This window comes from Rhamphochromis sp. 'chilingali', assembly GCF_963969265.1.
Source record: "Rhamphochromis sp. 'chilingali' genome assembly, chromosome: 9".
NCBI classification, from domain to species: domain Eukaryota; kingdom Metazoa; phylum Chordata; class Actinopteri; order Cichliformes; family Cichlidae; genus Rhamphochromis; species Rhamphochromis sp. 'chilingali'.
The window spans coordinates 16,584,354-16,603,797 of NC_137936.1; the positions used below are offsets into that span (position 1 = coordinate 16,584,354).

The window sequence follows — 19,444 nt, forward strand, 5'->3', positions numbered from 1 at the left end:
TGAGAGAGAGAGAGAGAGAGAGAGAGAGAGAGAGAGAGAGAGAGAGAGAGAGAGAGAGAGAGAGAGAGAGAGAGAGAGAGAGAGAGAGAGAGAGAGAGAGAGAGAGAGAGAGAGAGAGAGAGAGAGATGTAATGGGAAAAATAAGACAATCGGTAATTAAGATTACAAGGGCTGGCTTGAACTGCCTTCTTGAAGAGGGTTGAATTTGAGTTTATTGCCACTCCTTTTTTTTATTTTTATTTTTTTTATTTTATTTCCGATAATAACAATGAAAATATCACAGTCTTCTCTATCATCAAACCCTTCTCTGCCTTATCTGGTCTCTTGCAAAAAATGCCGGTTTTTTTTTTTTTTTTTTTTTTTAATTACCACACATGATTCACACATAACGTCCATTAATGATTTTATGTTTTTTAAAGTGGTACAGTGGCAGCTGCAAGTGCAAATGTCGAAACCATGTGTCTCAGTGTCTGTGCAAGTCAATTTTGCCGCCTTACTCCTGAGCAGAGCATTCAGTCAGTGTTAGTGATGCGGTCTGTCACACTGTATGTCAGTATTTGTGATGCAACGCCTTCTGAAAAACAATAAAAGGCTGTATTTACTCAGATTATCTTTGTGTAATATTAAAAATTTGTTTGATTGTGAAAGTGTGCAGAAAGAAAGAAAAAATCAGGGAAAAGACAAATGCTACATGTTTCCACAGCATTCCACAACCTTTCCACATTTTCCCTGTGGAACAAAGTAAATATTTATTTTCCCAACCTCAGATATGTGATTGAGGGAATATGTGTATATATGTGTAAAAGCTGAGATCCTGTGATGACATCCTGTGTGAGGTGTCTAACAAAAGCATAAAAGCACCGGGTGATGAAGCAGGGCCGTGGTTCCTGCTCGGGGAGGTGAGAACTGTCCGGTGCTGAAGGGGGGAAGATGAGCTCAGCGCGCGCCGGGGGGCAGGTAACGTCAGCAGTCGGCCGGAGCAAGGAAGGACTGTGAATACACACCTACCAAGTGTTTATCGGCGCTCAATCACTGATACACATCGACTCACATTAATGATGGGCAGCTAATCACCTCCGTGTGACTCAGAGACGCTTTTTATCTTTTTATTTCGGCGCCTCAGCAGCATCCCGCGCCCTCCGCTCGGCTTGAAATGGGATGATATGGGATTTTTCATGTCGACGAAGATCGGATGGATTGTTGCCTTTGCCACCGGTACGGTATCTCAATCTCAGTCGCTTTATGGTGGGAGCCAGTTGGGATGGTTTGGAACAGAAAGCTGTCTTTTTTTTCTCTTCTTTTAATCTTCCTGCAGCAGAATGTAGGTGCTGTGACCGTAAGCTTATTTATCTCCATCAGTGTTGCATGATGGTTATCAGACCTGTACCAGTGCCAACTGCTTGTAGCGGCGGTAGATAGCCTACTGGGTGTTGTATCTATACTTAGTGTGCAAGCTTTCTTACATGAAACGCTTACCTAAAGACAAAAACTCACGGAATGGTTTCTTCTTCTTTTTTCACTCAACTGTCACTTTTACTAAAATACAGAAATATGCACTTTATAATCAGTACAGTTTATTATTGACAAAGCGAGCTTTGGGCTGCGGTGGTCAGGAATGTTTTCCTTCCACCACATTACATCTGTCTAGAGCAGTTGCTCCAAAACTGTGGGGCTGGACGACCAGGAAGAGAATGAGCCGAATGAATGTGATCTTTTGGTAGGCAAAATAAACAAAAGTTTTCTGATGCTGACCTTTATTTAACTTGGATCCCTTTTTTTTTTCACTCTTAATTATTGATAAGAAATATGGAGTGTGGGGTGGGGTTTTCCAGCTTCTGAAGTGAAAGTTTGACAACCTGTCACATAGTTTTTCTGATCAAATTAAATTATCAAATTAAATAAGAGTGATAGTATTTATTATTATAAATGTAATAGAGAGGTCTTTGCTTAAAGGTTGTATATTCGTAAGTGAAGTCTGAAAGTAGTCTGAAATCTTAAGCCAGACACTTAGCAAGAAAGAAATTTGATTTATGTGCACTTACAGTGGATGCTGATTTGTCTCTCATGGTTATTTGTAGCTTGTCAGTGTACAAAGCATCACAAAAGCGGTAAAGAAAGCTGTCTCCTGTATCTGTTTTTTCAGTAGTTCTGTCCTTAGCGGTGCCAGGAGACTCTGTCGATGTGAAGTGTGAGAACATTTATAAGGACTTCTCCGAATGTGTCCTGGAGCTGGGAGAGAGCATGGACAACTACCAGGAGAACGTGACCAGTGAGAGGGGAGTGGCAGCTGTGTGCAGGTGATAATTACTTTACCGGCGAGTGCACGAGCAGCAGCGAGACATTCCTTGTAGAGTTTTGTGAGCTTGAGCTCTCATCACTCTTTGTGAGTAGAGCTTTCATATGCACTAAGATACAAATGATAACCTCAGCAGAGAGAACAAGAAATGCAGAGAGAAACCAGCTTTCATGGGTCGATTAAGAAACCCATTGGTGCACAAAATTGTCTTTCAGTTCAATTAGGATCAAATAAGGCGTAATTGAGAGCAATAATATAGACATATACAGGATGAAATATTCATCTCATAACAAAATACTGGAGAGAAAGGGAGCAGATGCCACAATCCCAGAGAAGAGGAGACTAGAGAAATGAATGGTGCTGAGACACTGAGCCATTGTGCTAAATAATGTATGACCTCGCTGCAGCAGTAATGAAATTCGGGGGAAGTTCTTTGTCACTGTTACTGCATGCACTCCACAACCCCAACACAGTGCACTGAAGAGAAAGATTTACACTCAATCCTTTGGTTGAAAATTGCCCACTTGCAATATCATCTGTGATATTGTTTCACTCTCTCATACAGTTGCCATGGTAATTAAAGCACAGCTTGACTTACTTGCATCCTTCGTAGCCGTGTGAGTGATAGATTTTTGGCAAGCAAATTAATCGGGCACAGCCAGTGCATGTCTGCATGCTGTTGTGGGAATGACTTCCGAGTGAAATGTCAGACACAGTGCTGAACTGATGATCCTTTTATTTGCCACAGCCACTGGGAAGCTTTCCACACTTGTGCGCTCACGGCGCTGTCCGACTGTCAGGAGGAAGTCAGCTCCATCTGGGAGACTCTGAGGCAGGACTCCAGGAAGATACGCTTCCAGGGAAGTCTGTTTGATCTGTGCAGTCCCAGCTCCTCTCCCAGTCTAAGTTCACCTAGCGCTGTCCTCATCTTGCCGCTGATGCTGGCCTTGACTGGGCCCGGCTGGGCTTCTGCATAGATGGAGCAGGGGTTGGGTGAGGAGGACGCCGTATTCGCCGTGCTTCGGTCCTCCAGAGTTTAAACTTAAAGCCAAGGATTTAAGAGCACAAATGTTTCAAAGGATTATTTTGACCTAGAGTCGCTGATGTCTGTGATGAATGAGGTTTGAAATTCTCTCAAATACTCCAGCTTTGGGTGGAGTGGCAGAAAGAATTGCATTATAAACAGATTAAAAGCACACACTCTCGTGGATTCCACATTCAATTTGGTCAGCTCATTCTACTATCAGACACCTGTGGCTCTGGGTTACTAACACTGTACAAGGAGCAGGCACATTGCCGCATATATCTGTACAATGTCGTGCAGTAAAACACAGCTTGCAATAGTTTACCTGTGTGAAAATATAACGTCTAATTTTTGTAGTTTTTAAGCCCAAATAACTTTTTATTCATCGCTCACATTTTTGTATATAAGATAGTTATTGCATCCATGGTGTGTTTTGTGTAAAGTCTGATTTCACCATGCTCCTTAAAGAAAAAGTTTGATTTTACAATAAGTAAATTAGAAAACTGACCCCACTTTAAGATCTCACCAGTAAATATGAAAGGCATAGCAACCAGTTTTAGCTTAGCTTGTCATTAAATATATATATTTTTCACTTTTGTGTAATTTGAAGAAATGATTTATAAAATGTTTGTGAATGATCTGTGCTGGCAGTTCTGCCCCACCCTCTTATTTCCAGTTTTTAAGCTAACCAGCTGCTGCTTGTAGTACAGACGATGGGGCTGTCAGACTACTACAATGCCAGTCTGCCTCTTTAATTATGAGCTACAGCATAAACCTTTTGACCTCCACTGAGTTTGTATAAACACAGCTTTGCTCTGTGAAAACACTAAAAAGACACGTCATGAAGAATAACATCTTACCGCTTTTAAGTTCCTTACAAACTTGGTACGAAAACCAAGGAAATTATTGTTTGGTTGGTTGTCCTCTGTTGTAACAATGCTTCATGTTAAATATTATACTACTGGAAAGCCTGTTAATTTCTCCTTACATGCTGCCACATTTGTAAGGAAAACACATTTTTGGGTTGAGCAGCAGAGTTGAGTATGTGGGTTGCACCCATGAAAACCTTGCCAAATCTTCAGCTTATTCTGCTACTGACTCTTGTTTGGTGCTTATTGGATTGGACGATCGAAGTCTGAAGAAACAAAGTATATTGGCAATTTAACAATGACAAACCAGATTTGACAAGTTTTTCAGGGGTGCAGCTCTCATACTCAGATTTATTGCCGAGACGTATTGTTACAACATAGAAATTATCGACCAAACGCACATTTCTGTACTTTTTGTTTATTTAAGGTTGTTACCGATCAAACAAAGAGCCAAATCAGACTCGACATGACTAAACAACATTTGTATGCACTATAGAGGTGAATTCACTCTTTAACTTGTTTTGAAGAGTAGAAAATGTTGTAGTAAGGTGACAATCAAGCAGTTCGTACACAACTTTGGATTCCCTTTTTCCTTATAAGCTTTCAGCCCATCAGGGCTGATGTTGCATAGCTGCTATAAAGACACCAAAAAATAGGGGATGTATATTGCACATGATCCATGTTAAACCTTTAGTTAAACCACGGCTCCTTTTAATTTTCCAACCCACTGATCGTTGTGTAAAAACAAAATTTTTGTTTTTGTGACTTTCTGTGAGAAAATGCTCACTTGCTATTAACATCCTATTACTAACCTTGTGCATTAAAGTAGTCTGCATACTCCAGTAGATGACAGAATACACGTGGGTGGCTTTTCAAAGACAAATCTGCCATAAAGTTCTACTGATTACATCATTGATATGTGTTTGATATATCAAACAATGTTCTCCTCTTCTAAAAAAATTTTTTTATCTGTTAAGTCAAATTGTGAGAATAATAACAAACTTCAGAAACAGAAAGATTAATGTGTAATAACTTGCATCTATTTAGCACAAAAGTCTATGAGATGTCATGAGTAGTAATTGTCTTTTGTGATTAATATTTTGGTGAATGTGTCATGGAAAAAAAACGGTGTTTATTCTTAAAACAGCATCAAGCCCTTTGGTTCGGAGTAAATTCAAATGTTGGAGAAATAGTGTTTCTCTTTTGTTTGTTTTGCCCAAACTGTGTCCATATATACATATTTGCTTTAAAAATGATCTTAACAAAGTTGGATCATTCAGTCGTTTATGTTATCACAAGTGCACGGTGATTTTTGTGACAGTGCTTCAGAAAAATGGACAGATTGTTAATTTTACCTCGGAGATGGCGTACAGTGGTCTTGATCTGTGCATGAAGTTACGCTAGCTCCTCAGTGTGCCTGCATCCTTTGTTATGCAGATGTATTATCCTCACCCCCATACCTACCTAGACTCCATCAGCATGTTTGCTCTGTTTCTATTTCTTTCATCTTTCAAAGTGCAATCCCTTTTCCAAAAAAGGTGGGAAGAGCCAAATAAAACAGAATGTTTGGATTTGGAAATCATGTAAACCCCTATTTAAAATAAATATAACACACCATACTAAATATAATGAGATGGATAGTTACGAATGTCACATCTCAAAAGCACTTGAGATAAGAGCGTGTTCATCACTTCTTGAAACAACACTCCACAAGCATTTCGAAGCTGAGAAAACCAAATGTAGTTCTGAAATCAATTTTTTCCCAATTTATGCTCGTTAACCTGCTCAACAGTTCAGTTGTTCTCTGCAGAAGATGCCACCATACGTTCTTTTAAAGCCTGTTTAACATTAATGATGCCTGGATGGACAAAAGTATTGGGCCACCCACATGTTACACCTACAGGAGCTGCTCGGTTATGGAAAGTCGTGCCACGAAGCTACTAGTGGACAGTTTTTGTGCTGATGTTAATGCAAGAGGAGGCTTTCTGCAGTTACTAAGACAGCAGAGCGTTGGCAGCTTTTACGCACTATGCACCTCAGCGCTCGCCAGCTCTGCTCTGTATCTTTATGTGACCACTTGTTGGCTGAGTTGTTGTGGTTCCTAAACGCTTCCACTTTGCAATAATACCACTGACTCTTGATTTAGACTTCTGCAGGGAATCTTTGTAGAGCCTACAACGTAACGTACGTAAGTGGCTGATGTCATTTGTGCTTGTGCTGGTGTATTATGTGTGGTCATGTCTCAGTGTTTTATATGCGGTGCCAGGTGATAGGAATAAATAAACTGCAGGGATTTTTTTCCTCCTCTTATTGAAGTCAGTTTTTTTGAGGGTCCAAACATATTTGTTACTCTGGGGGAGAATAGCTTAAGCAGTTTTCTCCACTACAATAGCTTAAGCAATTTTCCTCCAGGAATTTGCTGACATTTATGAGTCTTCATATAGATATGATTATTTTTCCTTTTAATGAGGTAATGATTGTTATTCTCACATGGATAAATTCAAAAGGAAAAATCAACAGGACTGAACAGGCCAGTCACAATAGCTGACATGTAGTCGAATCACGTTATGGCTCAGGGTTTAAGGGGGATTTGTGGTTGCGACAATTAGAGCATAGATCAAAAAGCATAAACCCAAAGTAACAACTAATGTTGTAACAACGACATCCTACTACAGGGCAGCACTTAAGTTCTCAAGAACTCAGCGAGTTCTTGAGAACAACCCATTCTTTCACAAGCAGACTGCAGGTGTGGCTACGTGCTTGATTTGATACACCTAAATTCAAACATTAAGAGGTGTGGCCTAATACTTTTGTCTTGTATAGTATATCTGCAATTTACCATACCATACATACTAATGCTTCCCATATCATGGTTGCTAGTATGTAGGTGGTAAGATTTAATAGTTTATGCAACTACCAGAGAAGACAACATATCAGGATGTTTCTTTATTTTTGTTTGTTTTAATTTATTCTTATGGATGACAAGACAAACCTGTTCTCTGACAGTGGTCCTGAGTCGCTATACTGATCTTCACAACATAATCATGTCTATTTCTAATGCAGTGCTACGTGAGGGCGCACCTTCAACATTGGCTTTTAGCCGTTTCACTTGCATACAGAGATTTCTTTGGATTTTCTCTGAACCTTTCAGTGATATTATGCACCATCCTTACTTCTGACATAGTTTTCTGGGACGCTTTCTTTACTAAGAGTCATTTTACTCGCCTGTCCAGTAGTTTAACAGCATCATCTTTAAAACGAGAACATATTTAAAAATAACAAAGTTAAAGAATGTTTATTTTGGACTACTTTCATGAATTACGGGGTTTAAATTTTTTGCAAAACAATGCACTCTGTTTTTATTGATATTTTTGCCTAATGCCACAGCTTTTTTAGAAAGAGGTTTGTACTGCTGTTACGTCATCCACTGTGTACCTGGGGGTAACAATACAAAAAAAAAAAAGTTGTGATGTCCTCAAAGCATGAGCAATACAATAGTCACTTCTTAAGAGGGGACTTTTTTCCCTGCTGTTGAACAAAGCATGATGATACCATAGTAATCCTAATAATGACAGCTCAAACATGGAAAGAACTCCTGAATGTAAAACCAAGTTCAGTATCCATGTGAGGGTTTGGTTTTTTCAGTTTAATACACAATTTACAAGACTGTATAAAGCAATATATGGAAAAGTAATGTGTTTATAATAATAAAGCACAATGTTTAAAACCTAAGTGTGTGCTCACTGGCTTCAGGAGAGTAACAGCACTAAGATGGAAACCGGTGGTACATTTACTGATTGCAGCCGATCCTTTTTAACCCATCTATTACAGTTTCTGTTTTTAGTCATCCCCGGAGCAAAGTGGGGGTAAGGACGACTGCAACCAGCGTTTTTCAACTCGTTAGTGCTCTCCCATCTGCTGCTTTCCACCTGGACACTTCCTGCAGCGAGGGATCAAGGCCCAGGGCAGAAAAGGTTTGGAGAAGTAAAGACATGCATGTGGAAATACCCTCATTAGAGAAGCCATGTTTGATGTCTGAAGCATGATGGCCAATGTTTGTTTTTGCTTTTTTGTTTTTCCACCTGCAGTTTCCTCTCCAAGACTTTACCCTTTTAATATAATCAACATGAGATGTGCAGACATTTAAATCTCCAGAAAGGAGAAATTTCTTTTTCTCCCCAAGGAATTTAATGATGTGAATAGATCTATCCAGAGTTTGTATATTGAATTACATTACCAAAAAAATCTAAGATACAAAAGGTGATGTGAACACTTTCAGAGGTTCCACTGCTAGATAACAAAGTAGCAACTTAGAAAGAGTAGTCACGAGTTTGTACAAAGTAAAAAAAAAGTAATTTGTGGAGATTTCGGGAAACAGTTGTTCACCTTTTTGTAAGAGTCGGCTCACTCTTATATAGAGCAGGGGTGTAAAACATAAGGCCCAGGAGCCAGAATCGGTCGGGTCGGGTGAAGACCCCAATCCGGCCGATTGGATGGCTTTGAAAGTGAAGGAGGACATAAATGTTAAACTTTTTACAGTTTTTTTTCCCCACAAGTTTTACATCTTTTCCAACTGATAAGACCTCCCCCGCTGCCATTCACAATACACCAAAGTAATTAAGTTACAGACTCCTGTATTTTACACATTTACTTCTTACAGTGAAGCCCAACAGGTTGCACTGACAGGTTTTCTTTCATTTACAATAGCGTTGCATTTCTTTATCATGTAAAAAAAACCAAGTCATACTGTTAAAATTGCACTTTTATCTTACATTAAGATGAAATGTGTACACGGACAGAAACTGGAGTTTTACTTGTTCGGCCCACATAAGATCAAAGTGGACTTTAAGCCTGACATCTCTTCTGTGGAGTAAATATGAAGCTACTGCTTAAATGGGAGGATGGGAAGAAATCCTGACACTTTTCACTTCTTGCTTACTAGCAGCTCAGGCAAGACCTCCCTCATTATAATATTATGCATATTTAAGACAACAAGTCATCGATATACCACGCTAATTACCTTGAGAGGTGATGGATTACATTCTTTGGACAGGCTAGCTTTTTCTGTTCCTACTCAAAGCTGCTTGAATGGGAGCTGCTTTCCAATTTGAGGCTGCACCTTCCAATATCGCCCCCTGCATCATAATTATAAACTCATTTCACACCTTAGGAAAACGTGACTGCAAAACAAGACAGTGCATCATCCGCACCATCAAAGCTGCAAAGGTTTTAAACTGATAGTCTAAAGAAAAGCATCTCGAGCGTGTGTAGCATGAGCTGTAACACATTAAAGACAAAAAGTCAATTCTGTTAAGAGTTTAAACGTCACCAGCGAAATGAGCAGTCTGACACTGCTCCAAAAAGGAGAAAAAAAAAAAAAGACATCAGAGCCGCACATTTTAGGACTTTCCCCATCACATCCTCCCCGAACAGCAATTTTTCAGAAGCACAGACAAAGCCAGCTGTCAGAACGCAGCTGGTGGCTGACAAACTGTCCCCGAAGTGGCCAAATGGTTTGCATAATACATCATGCCATAAAGAGACAGAACCCAACAATGCTTGCTGTGCAAAATGTGGTACAGACTCAAAAAGAAAAGCATTTAACAAGGATTAGGAGGCTGAATGTAGGAAACATCAAATTGAGCCTGGTTTTTATTACTTTGGACCACTTATTGAGCTCGAATTATGACGCATAAAATCTTTCCTATATTTGGATTTACATGATGACCTACTGATTAGCATACAGTGCTTAACAAATTTATTAGACCACCAGTGTAAGATTTATGCCACAGCTGCCCTAAATTACCAATAAAAATAATTTTTTATTTTTCTGTAATGGTTAATCCACCAGTATGTGCAGCTGAAACGATATTTTTAGTACTAAAATATAATTATTATCAATTATTTTCAAATTTACAGTTTTACCAAAGAAAAGAGCTAAAATGGTGCAAAAGCACTTTTTCTTTATTAAGGTGCCAAATTACAGTTGTTGTTTTACATCCATTACAGATTTGAAACATTTGTTTTTGTAGGTGAAGTTTTTTGACAGATTTCTAAAATATTTGTCTTTGTGACAGATGATCTAATAAATCTGCTAAGCACTGTACCTTTTTGTTGTCTAAAAACACATTTCTCCCCATATTTAACGTTTAAAAGCAGCTTTAAGAAGCAGTAACTAAAACTTTGATGTCATCTTTAAAGTGCTGTTAGGACAGAGCTTTTTAATTTGCGTATGTGTATGTCTGCTAAATTTAACAACAATCAGAAAAAAATGTCTTAAAATTAAGGAATGAAAATAATGAATTTCAACATAAAAATTTACTTAAAAAACATTTGTAGTCATTTAGTTTAGAGGAGGATGTAAACTGGCATGTGCTTTCAAAAGACTTAAAACAGGTGTCTTAATATGCTACAAATTTGCACTGTCCAATATTTAATGTGCAGCTATGAATAAATAGATCAGGTCCGGGAGGGTGAACCACTTGATGGAAACAGACAAAGCACGAAAATCCGACATGCGTGCTGACAGAGGTTCATGTTCTTTTTCTTTTCCAAGAGTGGAGGGTGGAAAAAAACCCTCCTCAGTGAGTCCCTCAAGGATTACCCTTCACAATCTTTCAGCCCATCACCAAAGAAAATTCACAGATTAGATTTCGGTCCAGTGTTGACTGGAATTGCCCTGAGCTCAGTCCGCATGCACAGGTACTCTCCAATTACAGCCATCAACGCCATGCAAGCTATGTTGACGAGCCACCAGGACAAGGCAGCTGGAAGATGAGCGTTATATATCCAGCAGCCGATCATGTGGAAGAAGTGCACGGTGACCGTGAAGTCCAGGCACTGTTTCCCTCGGCGGATGAAGAACCACAGACCGAGGGCGCTGCAGGAACAGTGACACGGAAAAGATGCCAAAGTTTGAGTATCACTGTACATTAAATGTCGACCATTTTCTACGTAAACATTTAAAATTTTCAACCTTTACACTTAACGAAATGTGTAACTGCACAGATGTAAATAAGGTCTAAACACCCTTTTATAATGAATGCCTCATGGGATGCTTGAAAAACAGGATGCTGTTTGGCTGTCACACAAATCTCATCCATTTATGATGTATAGAAAAAAGACTGATGATATTTCTCACCAGGTAAGAGAATTCAAGATGAATGCCATCATTGAGAGCCTGCCTTGCACGGTTGCAAAACCGAGAGCCTATCAAAGCAAAGAAAACATTTAACATTTACAGTTTTAAGAGAGCGAATATGCGACACAAAAATGCATACGCACGCATATCTTAAAACTTACTTGATAGCTGAAGATCTGGTCCAATGACCGACTACTCTGCACAAGGCTGTCCACTCCAGCCAACCACAGGCCCAAAAAGCTGTAGTAGATGCACTGCATCAGCACGATCTGGCACACGATGAGGACCGGGTCCCAGATGTAGCTACGGAAATGAGTGGCCATTGCTGGCTGACGTTCCACGTACAGACACAAAGGACGTTAACAACTGCTAACAACTGTTAACTGCTGGCCCATCAGATGTGACTTGTGGGTGTGATCTAAAAAATAAATAAAAATAAAAAATCTGAAACACAGAAAGTTACATTGGGAAAAAAAGGATTAGATTAGTACAAAGCTTGGTTTTAAATCCTGCTTTAATATATTTATTAGACAGAAATAGGGAAGATTATAGCTACAGCCAGCTGCTTTGCACTTAAGTAGAAAATAAACAGATGTCCGGAACAAAGTGTTTAGTACACTTCGGGCACTTAACACGGTTAGTCCGGTTGACTTAAGCTTTCGCAAAAGTCAGTCTAGGTAAACTATGTGCTTGCATTCATAGTTCCTGTACAAATGGGGGGTAAAAAGGCAGGAGATGAGATGAAATGTGTGAGGAGTAAAGTGTAGAAGTTTATGTTGTTATCGGTTTACACAACAGAGGATAAAGCAGTCCTCATGACCTTTGCACCCACATCAGCAGCAGTTAATAATCACTAAAAACAGGTCAGCAGATCACTACAGTGTTGTCTTATCTTTCATCTTTGTGCATGTGTAAGCATTTATTTCCATCTCAATTCACCGTAGATCTTCTGCTTGACCAGCTCATATTTCCCAAAAAATGTTATGGTCCAAAGCTTGGACATATATAATGGTTGCTAGGGCTGGGCCATATCATACCATTCATGGTAATACCGGTATAATTTTGGGCAACGATAAAAAAATGAAATATGAGATACTTTTTAGTTTTTTCCATACATTAAAAAAATGAGGAAATATTTGAACATGAAAAACCACTGAAGATAAACGCCTGAGCTTTGTACTAGTAAACCAGTATCTGTAATTTGAGAGAGATACATCAAAAAATGTTGAGTATTGGCTAGTTCAGAAGGAAAGAAAGACAGACAAAAAAAACATCAAGCAGCCCAATAAAGTTGCACATTTGAGCAAAAGCTTTACATTGCAAAAGACAATTAGTGATCATTTGCGAACTGTAGATTGAATTGAATTGTAGATGATGTCCAAAAGAATGCTAAATTAATGCCATTTACATCCAATTTTCGTGCTGGATTACACAAACATGTTAAGTTTTATCACAAAAACAGTCTATTCCGGACAAAACACAGTTCTAAAGTTTCCAGATGGCTTTCTAAATATAACAGAGATAATAAATTGTGTTAAATATATGAAATATTTCATTTTCATTGATCCATTTCACTAGAGTAGCCTTGCAAGACCAGGATGTGATGCACATGAGGTGTGACTAATAGTGCATTGTAAGACCCTAACCCGAATCCCGGACTGCTAATACTTGATATATGAGGGTAAAATTTCATAGCAATCATTACATGTGTCCAAACTTTGGACAAAGTTCTGGCAAATCGGGCATGGTCGAGCAGAAAATGTTGAACAAAGCTGATGATGTGAGATGGAGTGACACACCAAGTCACATTTAGCGATTTTAATGGCATGACCACTAATGGCTTTAAGAATTAATCCAATAATATATCCAACTTGTCTTCAGGTGAACACACCAATGCTGACATTTTTGACCTGAAACTTCCACAACAGCATCGAGGCTTTAATGAAGACATCCGCTTCTGCTTTAACTCGGATCTCAGTTAAATCACACCCACAATATCCTGCTTTAAATAAACACCGAGGTAGCTCAGTAACAATCGGGGTTGTAATGTTATGGTGATGGTAGGTTAGGGTTAGGTGAACACAGAGAAACCCGATAGCACAGGTAGCTTAGCCGTCGACCAACACATACTCGCAGATTAGCAAAAGCCAATGTAATATCATGTGATCGCTCACAGGCGGGAGACTAAATGGCTCAAATCTATTTATTTATATTAAGCTCAACTAAACATAAAAACGAAGGCTAACTCGCGAAGGCTTTTATCTCCCAGCCTAAAACCTGTAAACATTACAGAGGGTGAGTCGGCGCTAAGTTAAAGCTTCATCGTGTTTGAAGGAGAGCGGTCTGGAAGTGATACGGACCTGCCCGCGGGTCAGAAAGTCTTAAGGATGCTGGATCAACGATAATCCCTATGGCTCTTCAAAGTTCCCCAAATTCTGTCGTTACTTAACCGGGCCTCATCGTACACTACATTGGACTAGCTAAACCCTGTTAACAACACGGAAGTCAGAACAGTTTGCCCGGAAAGAAAACTTCATGACCAACTAGTCACTGCCAAAGTAAAATACTTCCGTTCTATTCCTGAAAACCCATGTACTGTCACTCCTGCGACATTAATTATTTGCCAACAGTGTGTAATAAAAATGTCTCGTAATTCATCAAAAAGCAACGTCTATAATTGTTTTGTTCATAATAGGTTATTTTTCGTTTCGGAATTTTTTTTTTTTTGATGAACTAGCTACATTTATTTTGAAAATCTACCAAGTTAAAACTTCCAAACGGTTGCAAAAAATTATGAATTTTACTTTTTGCATATCTAAATCGATAAAGAAATAAAATGATAAACGTTTAAATAATAATTAATAAGAAGCTGTTAAAATATCCAGACAGACAAAGGAGGAAGGGCATATTAACATGTTGGGTTTTTTTTTAAATTGTTTTCATTGGGGTTTTTTCCTCCTTTCCTTTTTTTTTTTGTCTTTTTACTATTGATATTAAAAAATTACCACCTTATAGTGGTGGAGGGGTTTGTGTCTCCCAGCGGCTATGTTTTCATGGAGGTGAGGGGGTTGCCCCCCTGGTAGGGTTTTCCATGGCAAATTGGTCCTGGTTTGGGTTGCCAACTTTTTAATTATCAAATAAGGGACACTCTGGAGTGCCAGAAGCACAATGCACAACCAGCTGGGCATAGTGTAAATATGCACTATATGTGACATTGCATGTAATGATCATACATAACATAACATTTAAAGTAGAATAAGGGATGAACCAATTTTGCTGATTATACGGGATGTCCCTGCTAAAACAGGACAGTTGCCAACCCTAGTCCTTGGTCAGGGACCAGACAAGACCATTTTAAAAACACCTACAAGTAGAAGTTCTAGAAAACAGTTCATCCTGCCTGGGATAGGGTTACCAGGGCCCTTCCCTGGTGCAGAGTGACTGCCCAAGGGTGAGCACTTGGTCGCCAGTCTTTAATCCATGGCTTCACAGACACCTCCCTGAGGGAGTTGGGCTGCATTACCTGTGTCTGCTGCGTTTTCTATGTTGATTAATTCAGAATGTGTATTTATTTGACCAGTTATTTGTCTGCTTTGCTAATCCAGCCAGAGTTAGGGCTCCGTTTAAACCTGGGGTCTCTCATTGGATTGTGGAGCCATCTCCCTGGCTTACAGCACCAAAAGTCTGAAGACGAGCGGGGACAAGTCGTCCATCACCGAGAAAGAGGTCACTGTGGCAGCTAAGCAATTCCTTGGTGACATATGGATAGGTTCTGTGGCTGCAGTGATGTGGATGCTGTACCAGTCCATTGTGGTGAAGAGAGAGCTGGGCTTAAAAGCGAAGCTCTCGATTTACCGGTTGATCTATGTCCCTACTCTTATCTATGGTCACAAACTTTGGGTAGTGAAAGAATGAGAAAGAATGAGATTGCAGATACAAGCAGCGGAAATGAGCATCCTCCGAAGGGTGGCTGACCTTTCCCTTAAAGATAGGTTGTGGAGTCTGGCCATCCGGAAAGGGCTCAGGGTAGAGCGACTACTCCTCCACATCAAAAAAAGCCAGTTGAGGTGGTTCAGGCATCTGACAAGGATGCCTCCTGGGCAGTGTTGGTCAAGTTACTTAAAAAAAGTAATCAGTAACTAATTACTGATTACTTCCCCCAAAAAGTAATCCCGTTACTTTACTGATTACTTATTTTCAAAAGTAATTAATTACTTAGTTACTTAGTTACTTTGTAAAAACACGATTTACAACCTGAATAGATGATAAAGCGATAGAGCTTTCAGCCCAATTCTACTTTTTCTACATAATCCATCATACAAAATGTAATCAAATGGAAAAGTCTCTTTTTTTAACTTGTTTTATCAGTTTTAATCTTTTAACTTTATGCATCAAGCAAAAATTTAATTATATGCAACATTCTCTGACTTGAATAAATTAGTTTAACATTTAAACCTATTTTCTGCACATTCCAACACATAAAATAAAATATTTTTTGTGTTTACACTCACTCTTTCAAATAGATGCAAGTAAAACACAGCAGTAAATAAATAAAGTCAAAGACTCAGCGGTCCTGTTGCTCTATTTTCACCTGTAAAGCAGGACTGAGGTAGACTGAGGTTTACCCTGGTGCAGGTGTGCCGCGGTCAGTTGAAGAATCCGCGAGTTTCTCTGTGAATTTCCCATTATGTCGTTGCGCACTCAGTACTTGCTTGGAAGTTTAGGGGGTTTTTTTCGCTGTAAAAAGAAGTTTTCTTCCCACGCACGATGGACACTAATGTTTTTGTCACTTTTTATGGAATCAAACTCAAAGTAAGGTCAGTACTTCCACGCTTTAAACGCTGCACGCTCATACTCTCTCCCGCAATCAATATGTGATCCATTGTTGATCTGCACACAGCTGTTGTCACTAACGGCGCACTCACTTACGTCACTGTCGTGAGACATTCTCGCAAAAAATCACGGTTTTAGTAACGCAGTAACGCAGCGTTCCTACGGGAAAGTAACGGTAATCTAATTGCCGTTTTTGCAATAGTAATCCCTTACTTTACTCGTTACTTGAAAAAAGTAATCAGATTACAGTAACGTGTTACTGCCCATCTCTGCTCAGAAATACTGTATTTCACTAATAATAAAGTTTTCTTATTTAAAATAGGAGGAAATGGAAATGGACAATTCAGTCTGGTATCAAGTAAAAAGTCTTTTTTTCTGGAACTTATCAGGCTATAAGAGGATTTATTTTTTTCTGGTTGGGGTCAAGTTGAACCACTTTCAGGCTCGTCGATGTGTGAAGCTTTTGGGAGGTGAGTTCTGAGCTTTAGAAAGGACTGACTTCGTGATTAATGATTTTAAAAAGAAAACATTATACAACCCATGGTGACCAGATCTGGCACGCCCCCCTTGCCAGGTGTTCCTGATTTTTTTAACTTAAAGTTAGCCTTTTTCTTAGTCGGAGCTTTGTGTGCACTGGTTGCCGCTGCGTTTGTAAGGTAATGTTGTTTGGCCTTGCTTTTTTAAATATATATATATATTAGGGGTGCAACGATACACAAAATTCACGGTTCGGTTCGGTTCGATACTTTGGTGTCACGGTTCGATATTTTTTCGATACAAAAAAAATGTTCATGCCTTTTTAATTTGTCATTTATTAAAATTATAAATATATATTTTAACACAAAAGTACAGTTTTTAAATTTAACCCTAACCCTTGTGCGTGTTGTTTTTTAGCTCGTCATATTGCAGCCACAGAAATTCTTTTGTCCATGAAAACATAAAGCTGCACTTTCTTTTTGCCTTATAGTCTGATTTGTCATAACTTCTCCGTTTTGTGGTAAGCTTTTCTTTGGCTGTCACTTCTTCACCCTGACCTGTCTTATTTGGCTCAGCAGAACTAAAATATATATCTGTCTGTGAAGGTTCTCAGTCATCCAGGTCATCGTAGTGAAATATATATCCTGCCGCACTCACATAAGCTCAGCGATTCTCTGCGCGATCAACCTCTCACATGTTTAAGCTGCGGGAGATTTCACTTGTCATGTTTGCATAGTAAGCTAACAATTAATAAGACGATGTCAGAGGAATTGGTGCACAAATTATCATCACTCACAGATCAGTGCTGTCGCTCTCTATACACAGTTCCCGCGATTGCAAAGTGAAAGCAAAAAAACAAGCGCAAATTCAAACACGATTTCAATATGTCACATATTGACAGTGGCTCACCCAATGACATAATTACCCAGCTACATTTCTGAAAGAATGCAAAAGCATTGACATATATTTTTCCTTCCTACAATAGCCCGACAGGCAGGGCAGAGATAGCCCCGGGACGTCGGGCTAGCGATATTGCGAGCCCTGTATCTGATTGAGGAATCACTCATCTTTGGAAAAGAGAGTTTATTACAGAGAAATGTCTCTTTCCAAAATAAAAGCTATACTATCCGCTTCTTCTGGGCTATATTCTCAGCAGCATATTAAACATATCAGGTCTCCATAAGGAGAATCCTGTGCTAACAGCTGTCTAAATGACTCGGCTAAAGTTTGTAGCATGCATGCTTGTTGTTTTTGTCTTTGCACTAGGATGATGTCGGTGTAAATGTGCAGTCATATTCGTTGTGTTCCCACTAGTGCTTTCAGGTTAATCTCGTTGAAATAACCTTAACGCCACAACACGGCAAATCTCCGTTAACGAGCTACCCTATACAGAGGGGCTAGACAGCCAACACGTTAAGGAGCTAACTGCGCTAACACACTAGCTCCCACCCATGTAATTGAGCATTGCATGGCACATCCAACATACTGTTTTACTTTAGTCCATGACTCGCTTACCTTCAGGGTCATATGTCACATGAAAACCAAAATAATTCCAAACGCCAGATCTGAATGAGGGTGGGGAGGTCCACTTCTGTCTCGCTAGCTTGCCCTGCGCTCTTCCTTCTGACCATCCTGTCTGTGTTGAGTGCTCAGTGAATCTGCGTTCGACTACTCCGCCTAGGCTGCTCTCTCGAGCCTAGGCGGAGTAGTCAAATGCAGATTCACTGAGCGCTCAACACAGACAGCATGGTCAGAAGGAAAGTTGATAAAATAAATTACAAATTTTGTATTGTTCTTTTTTTTTTCTCCCCTTTGGTTTTCTTTCTTTCTCTCCCCCTCTTTCTTTCATTCTTTCCCCCTGTCCTATCCCACAGTCATGTCTGTCCCGTTTGCAACTGAAAATAAAATAAATTCATAATTATAATAAAGGTCAATCAAATGGACCAATATGATGATCCACTTAAAATAAATCCTCTTGGCATCTTTCTTGGCCTCAAGACAACAATTCTGATGGCTATAGATCCAAACGGGACACAAAAAATAAAAAAAATAAAAAAAATAAAAATTTAAAAAAATTGTATTGTTCGATACATATGCGTACCGAACCGAAAGCACTGTATCGAACGGTTCAATATCGATACGAATATCGTTGCACCCCTAATATATATATATATATATATATATATATATATATATATATATATATATATATATATATATATATATATATATATATATATATGTATATGTATATGTATATATATATATATATATATATATATATATATATATATATATATATATATATATATATGTATATGTATATATATATATATATATATATATATATGGGATTTAATAAGTTTTCTTCGTCCCACTCCTTTTTCAGGCAAGTTTTGTTTTTGTTTTGTGTATTTTATGTTCAATATAGGTATTTGTTGTGCCTGAAAATGAATAAATAAATGAAAATGAATGAAATGAAAATTGAAGGAATTATGAATGTCGAAATGTGCTGTCAGCCTTAGCCAGTCAGAAAGCATGTGATTGGCAACAGCTACATTTTTCAGCAGTGATCACAAACACACTGCCAGTTCAGTAAAAACACACCTGGAAAGAAAACACAATGTAGCAGTCATGGATTAGCCTCCAAAGGCAGCCAATATCCAAAGAGGAGCTTTGCATGTCCTTCAAGAAGCCTGGAGAAGTATTCCTAAAGACTACTTCAAGAAATGACTGTGTTGGAGAATATTGACGTTCACGCTCGTTAGATTGGTATAAACTCAGCTTTTGCTTCATATTTCTGT

At 38.9% G+C, this 19,444-nt stretch overlaps 2 protein-coding genes across 4 annotated transcripts; one reads left to right on the top strand and one right to left on the bottom strand.

Moving 5' to 3' along the window:
• Positions 1-89: 89 nt before the first annotated feature.
• On the top strand, positions 90-8,668 carry LOC308402737 (neuritin-like). 2 transcript variants are annotated; one of them, XM_080891820.1, is made up of 3 exons: positions 90-1,215; positions 2,144-2,297; positions 3,045-8,668. In XM_080891820.1, the coding sequence occupies exons 1-3, from the start codon at positions 1,164-1,166 to the stop codon at positions 3,271-3,273; spliced, it is 435 nt and encodes a 144-aa protein (XP_080747946.1). In that variant the 5' UTR covers positions 90-1,163; the 3' UTR covers positions 3,274-8,668. The 2 variants fall into 2 exon arrangements, with proteins under 2 accessions (XP_080747946.1, XP_080747947.1); XM_080891821.1 differs by having other exon boundaries at positions 2,147-2,297.
• Positions 8,669-8,806: 138 nt separating this feature from the next.
• On the bottom strand, positions 8,807-16,822 carry sys1 (SYS1 golgi trafficking protein). 2 transcript variants are annotated; one of them, XM_080891819.1, is made up of 4 exons: positions 13,691-16,822; positions 11,492-11,774; positions 11,331-11,398; positions 8,807-11,069 (listed from the first exon to the last, which is right to left on the bottom strand). In XM_080891819.1, exons 2-4 carry the CDS (start codon positions 11,651-11,653, stop codon positions 10,829-10,831), a joined length of 471 nt encoding a protein of 156 aa, XP_080747945.1. In that variant the 5' UTR covers positions 11,654-11,774; positions 13,691-16,822; the 3' UTR covers positions 8,807-10,828. The 2 variants fall into 2 exon arrangements, with proteins under 2 accessions (XP_080747945.1, XP_080747944.1); XM_080891818.1 differs by having other exon boundaries at positions 11,492-11,748; positions 13,691-16,821.
• Between the last annotated feature and the right edge of the window lie 2,622 nt (positions 16,823-19,444).

Excerpts from the sequence above, each read along its gene's own strand:
- LOC308402737 (XM_080891820.1), top strand. The coding sequence starts at position 1,164 with ATGGGATTTTTCATGTCGACGAAGATCGGATGGATTGTTGCCTTTGCC. Across the intron at positions 1,216-2,143 it reads GATTGTTGCCTTTGCCACCG|TAGTTCTGTCCTTAGCGGTG; the intron begins GTACGGTATCTC and ends CTGTTTTTTCAG. Across the intron at positions 2,298-3,044 it reads GGAGTGGCAGCTGTGTGCAG|CCACTGGGAAGCTTTCCACA; the intron begins GTGATAATTACT and ends TATTTGCCACAG.
- sys1 (XM_080891819.1), bottom strand. The coding sequence starts at position 11,653 with ATGGCCACTCATTTCCGTAGCTACATCTGGGACCCGGTCCTCATCGTG. Across the intron at positions 11,399-11,491 it reads ACCAGATCTTCAGCTATCAA|GCTCTCGGTTTTGCAACCGT; the intron begins GTAAGTTTTAAG and ends TTGCTTTGATAG. Across the intron at positions 11,070-11,330 it reads ATCTTGAATTCTCTTACCTG|CGCCCTCGGTCTGTGGTTCT; the intron begins GTGAGAAATATC and ends CTGTTCCTGCAG.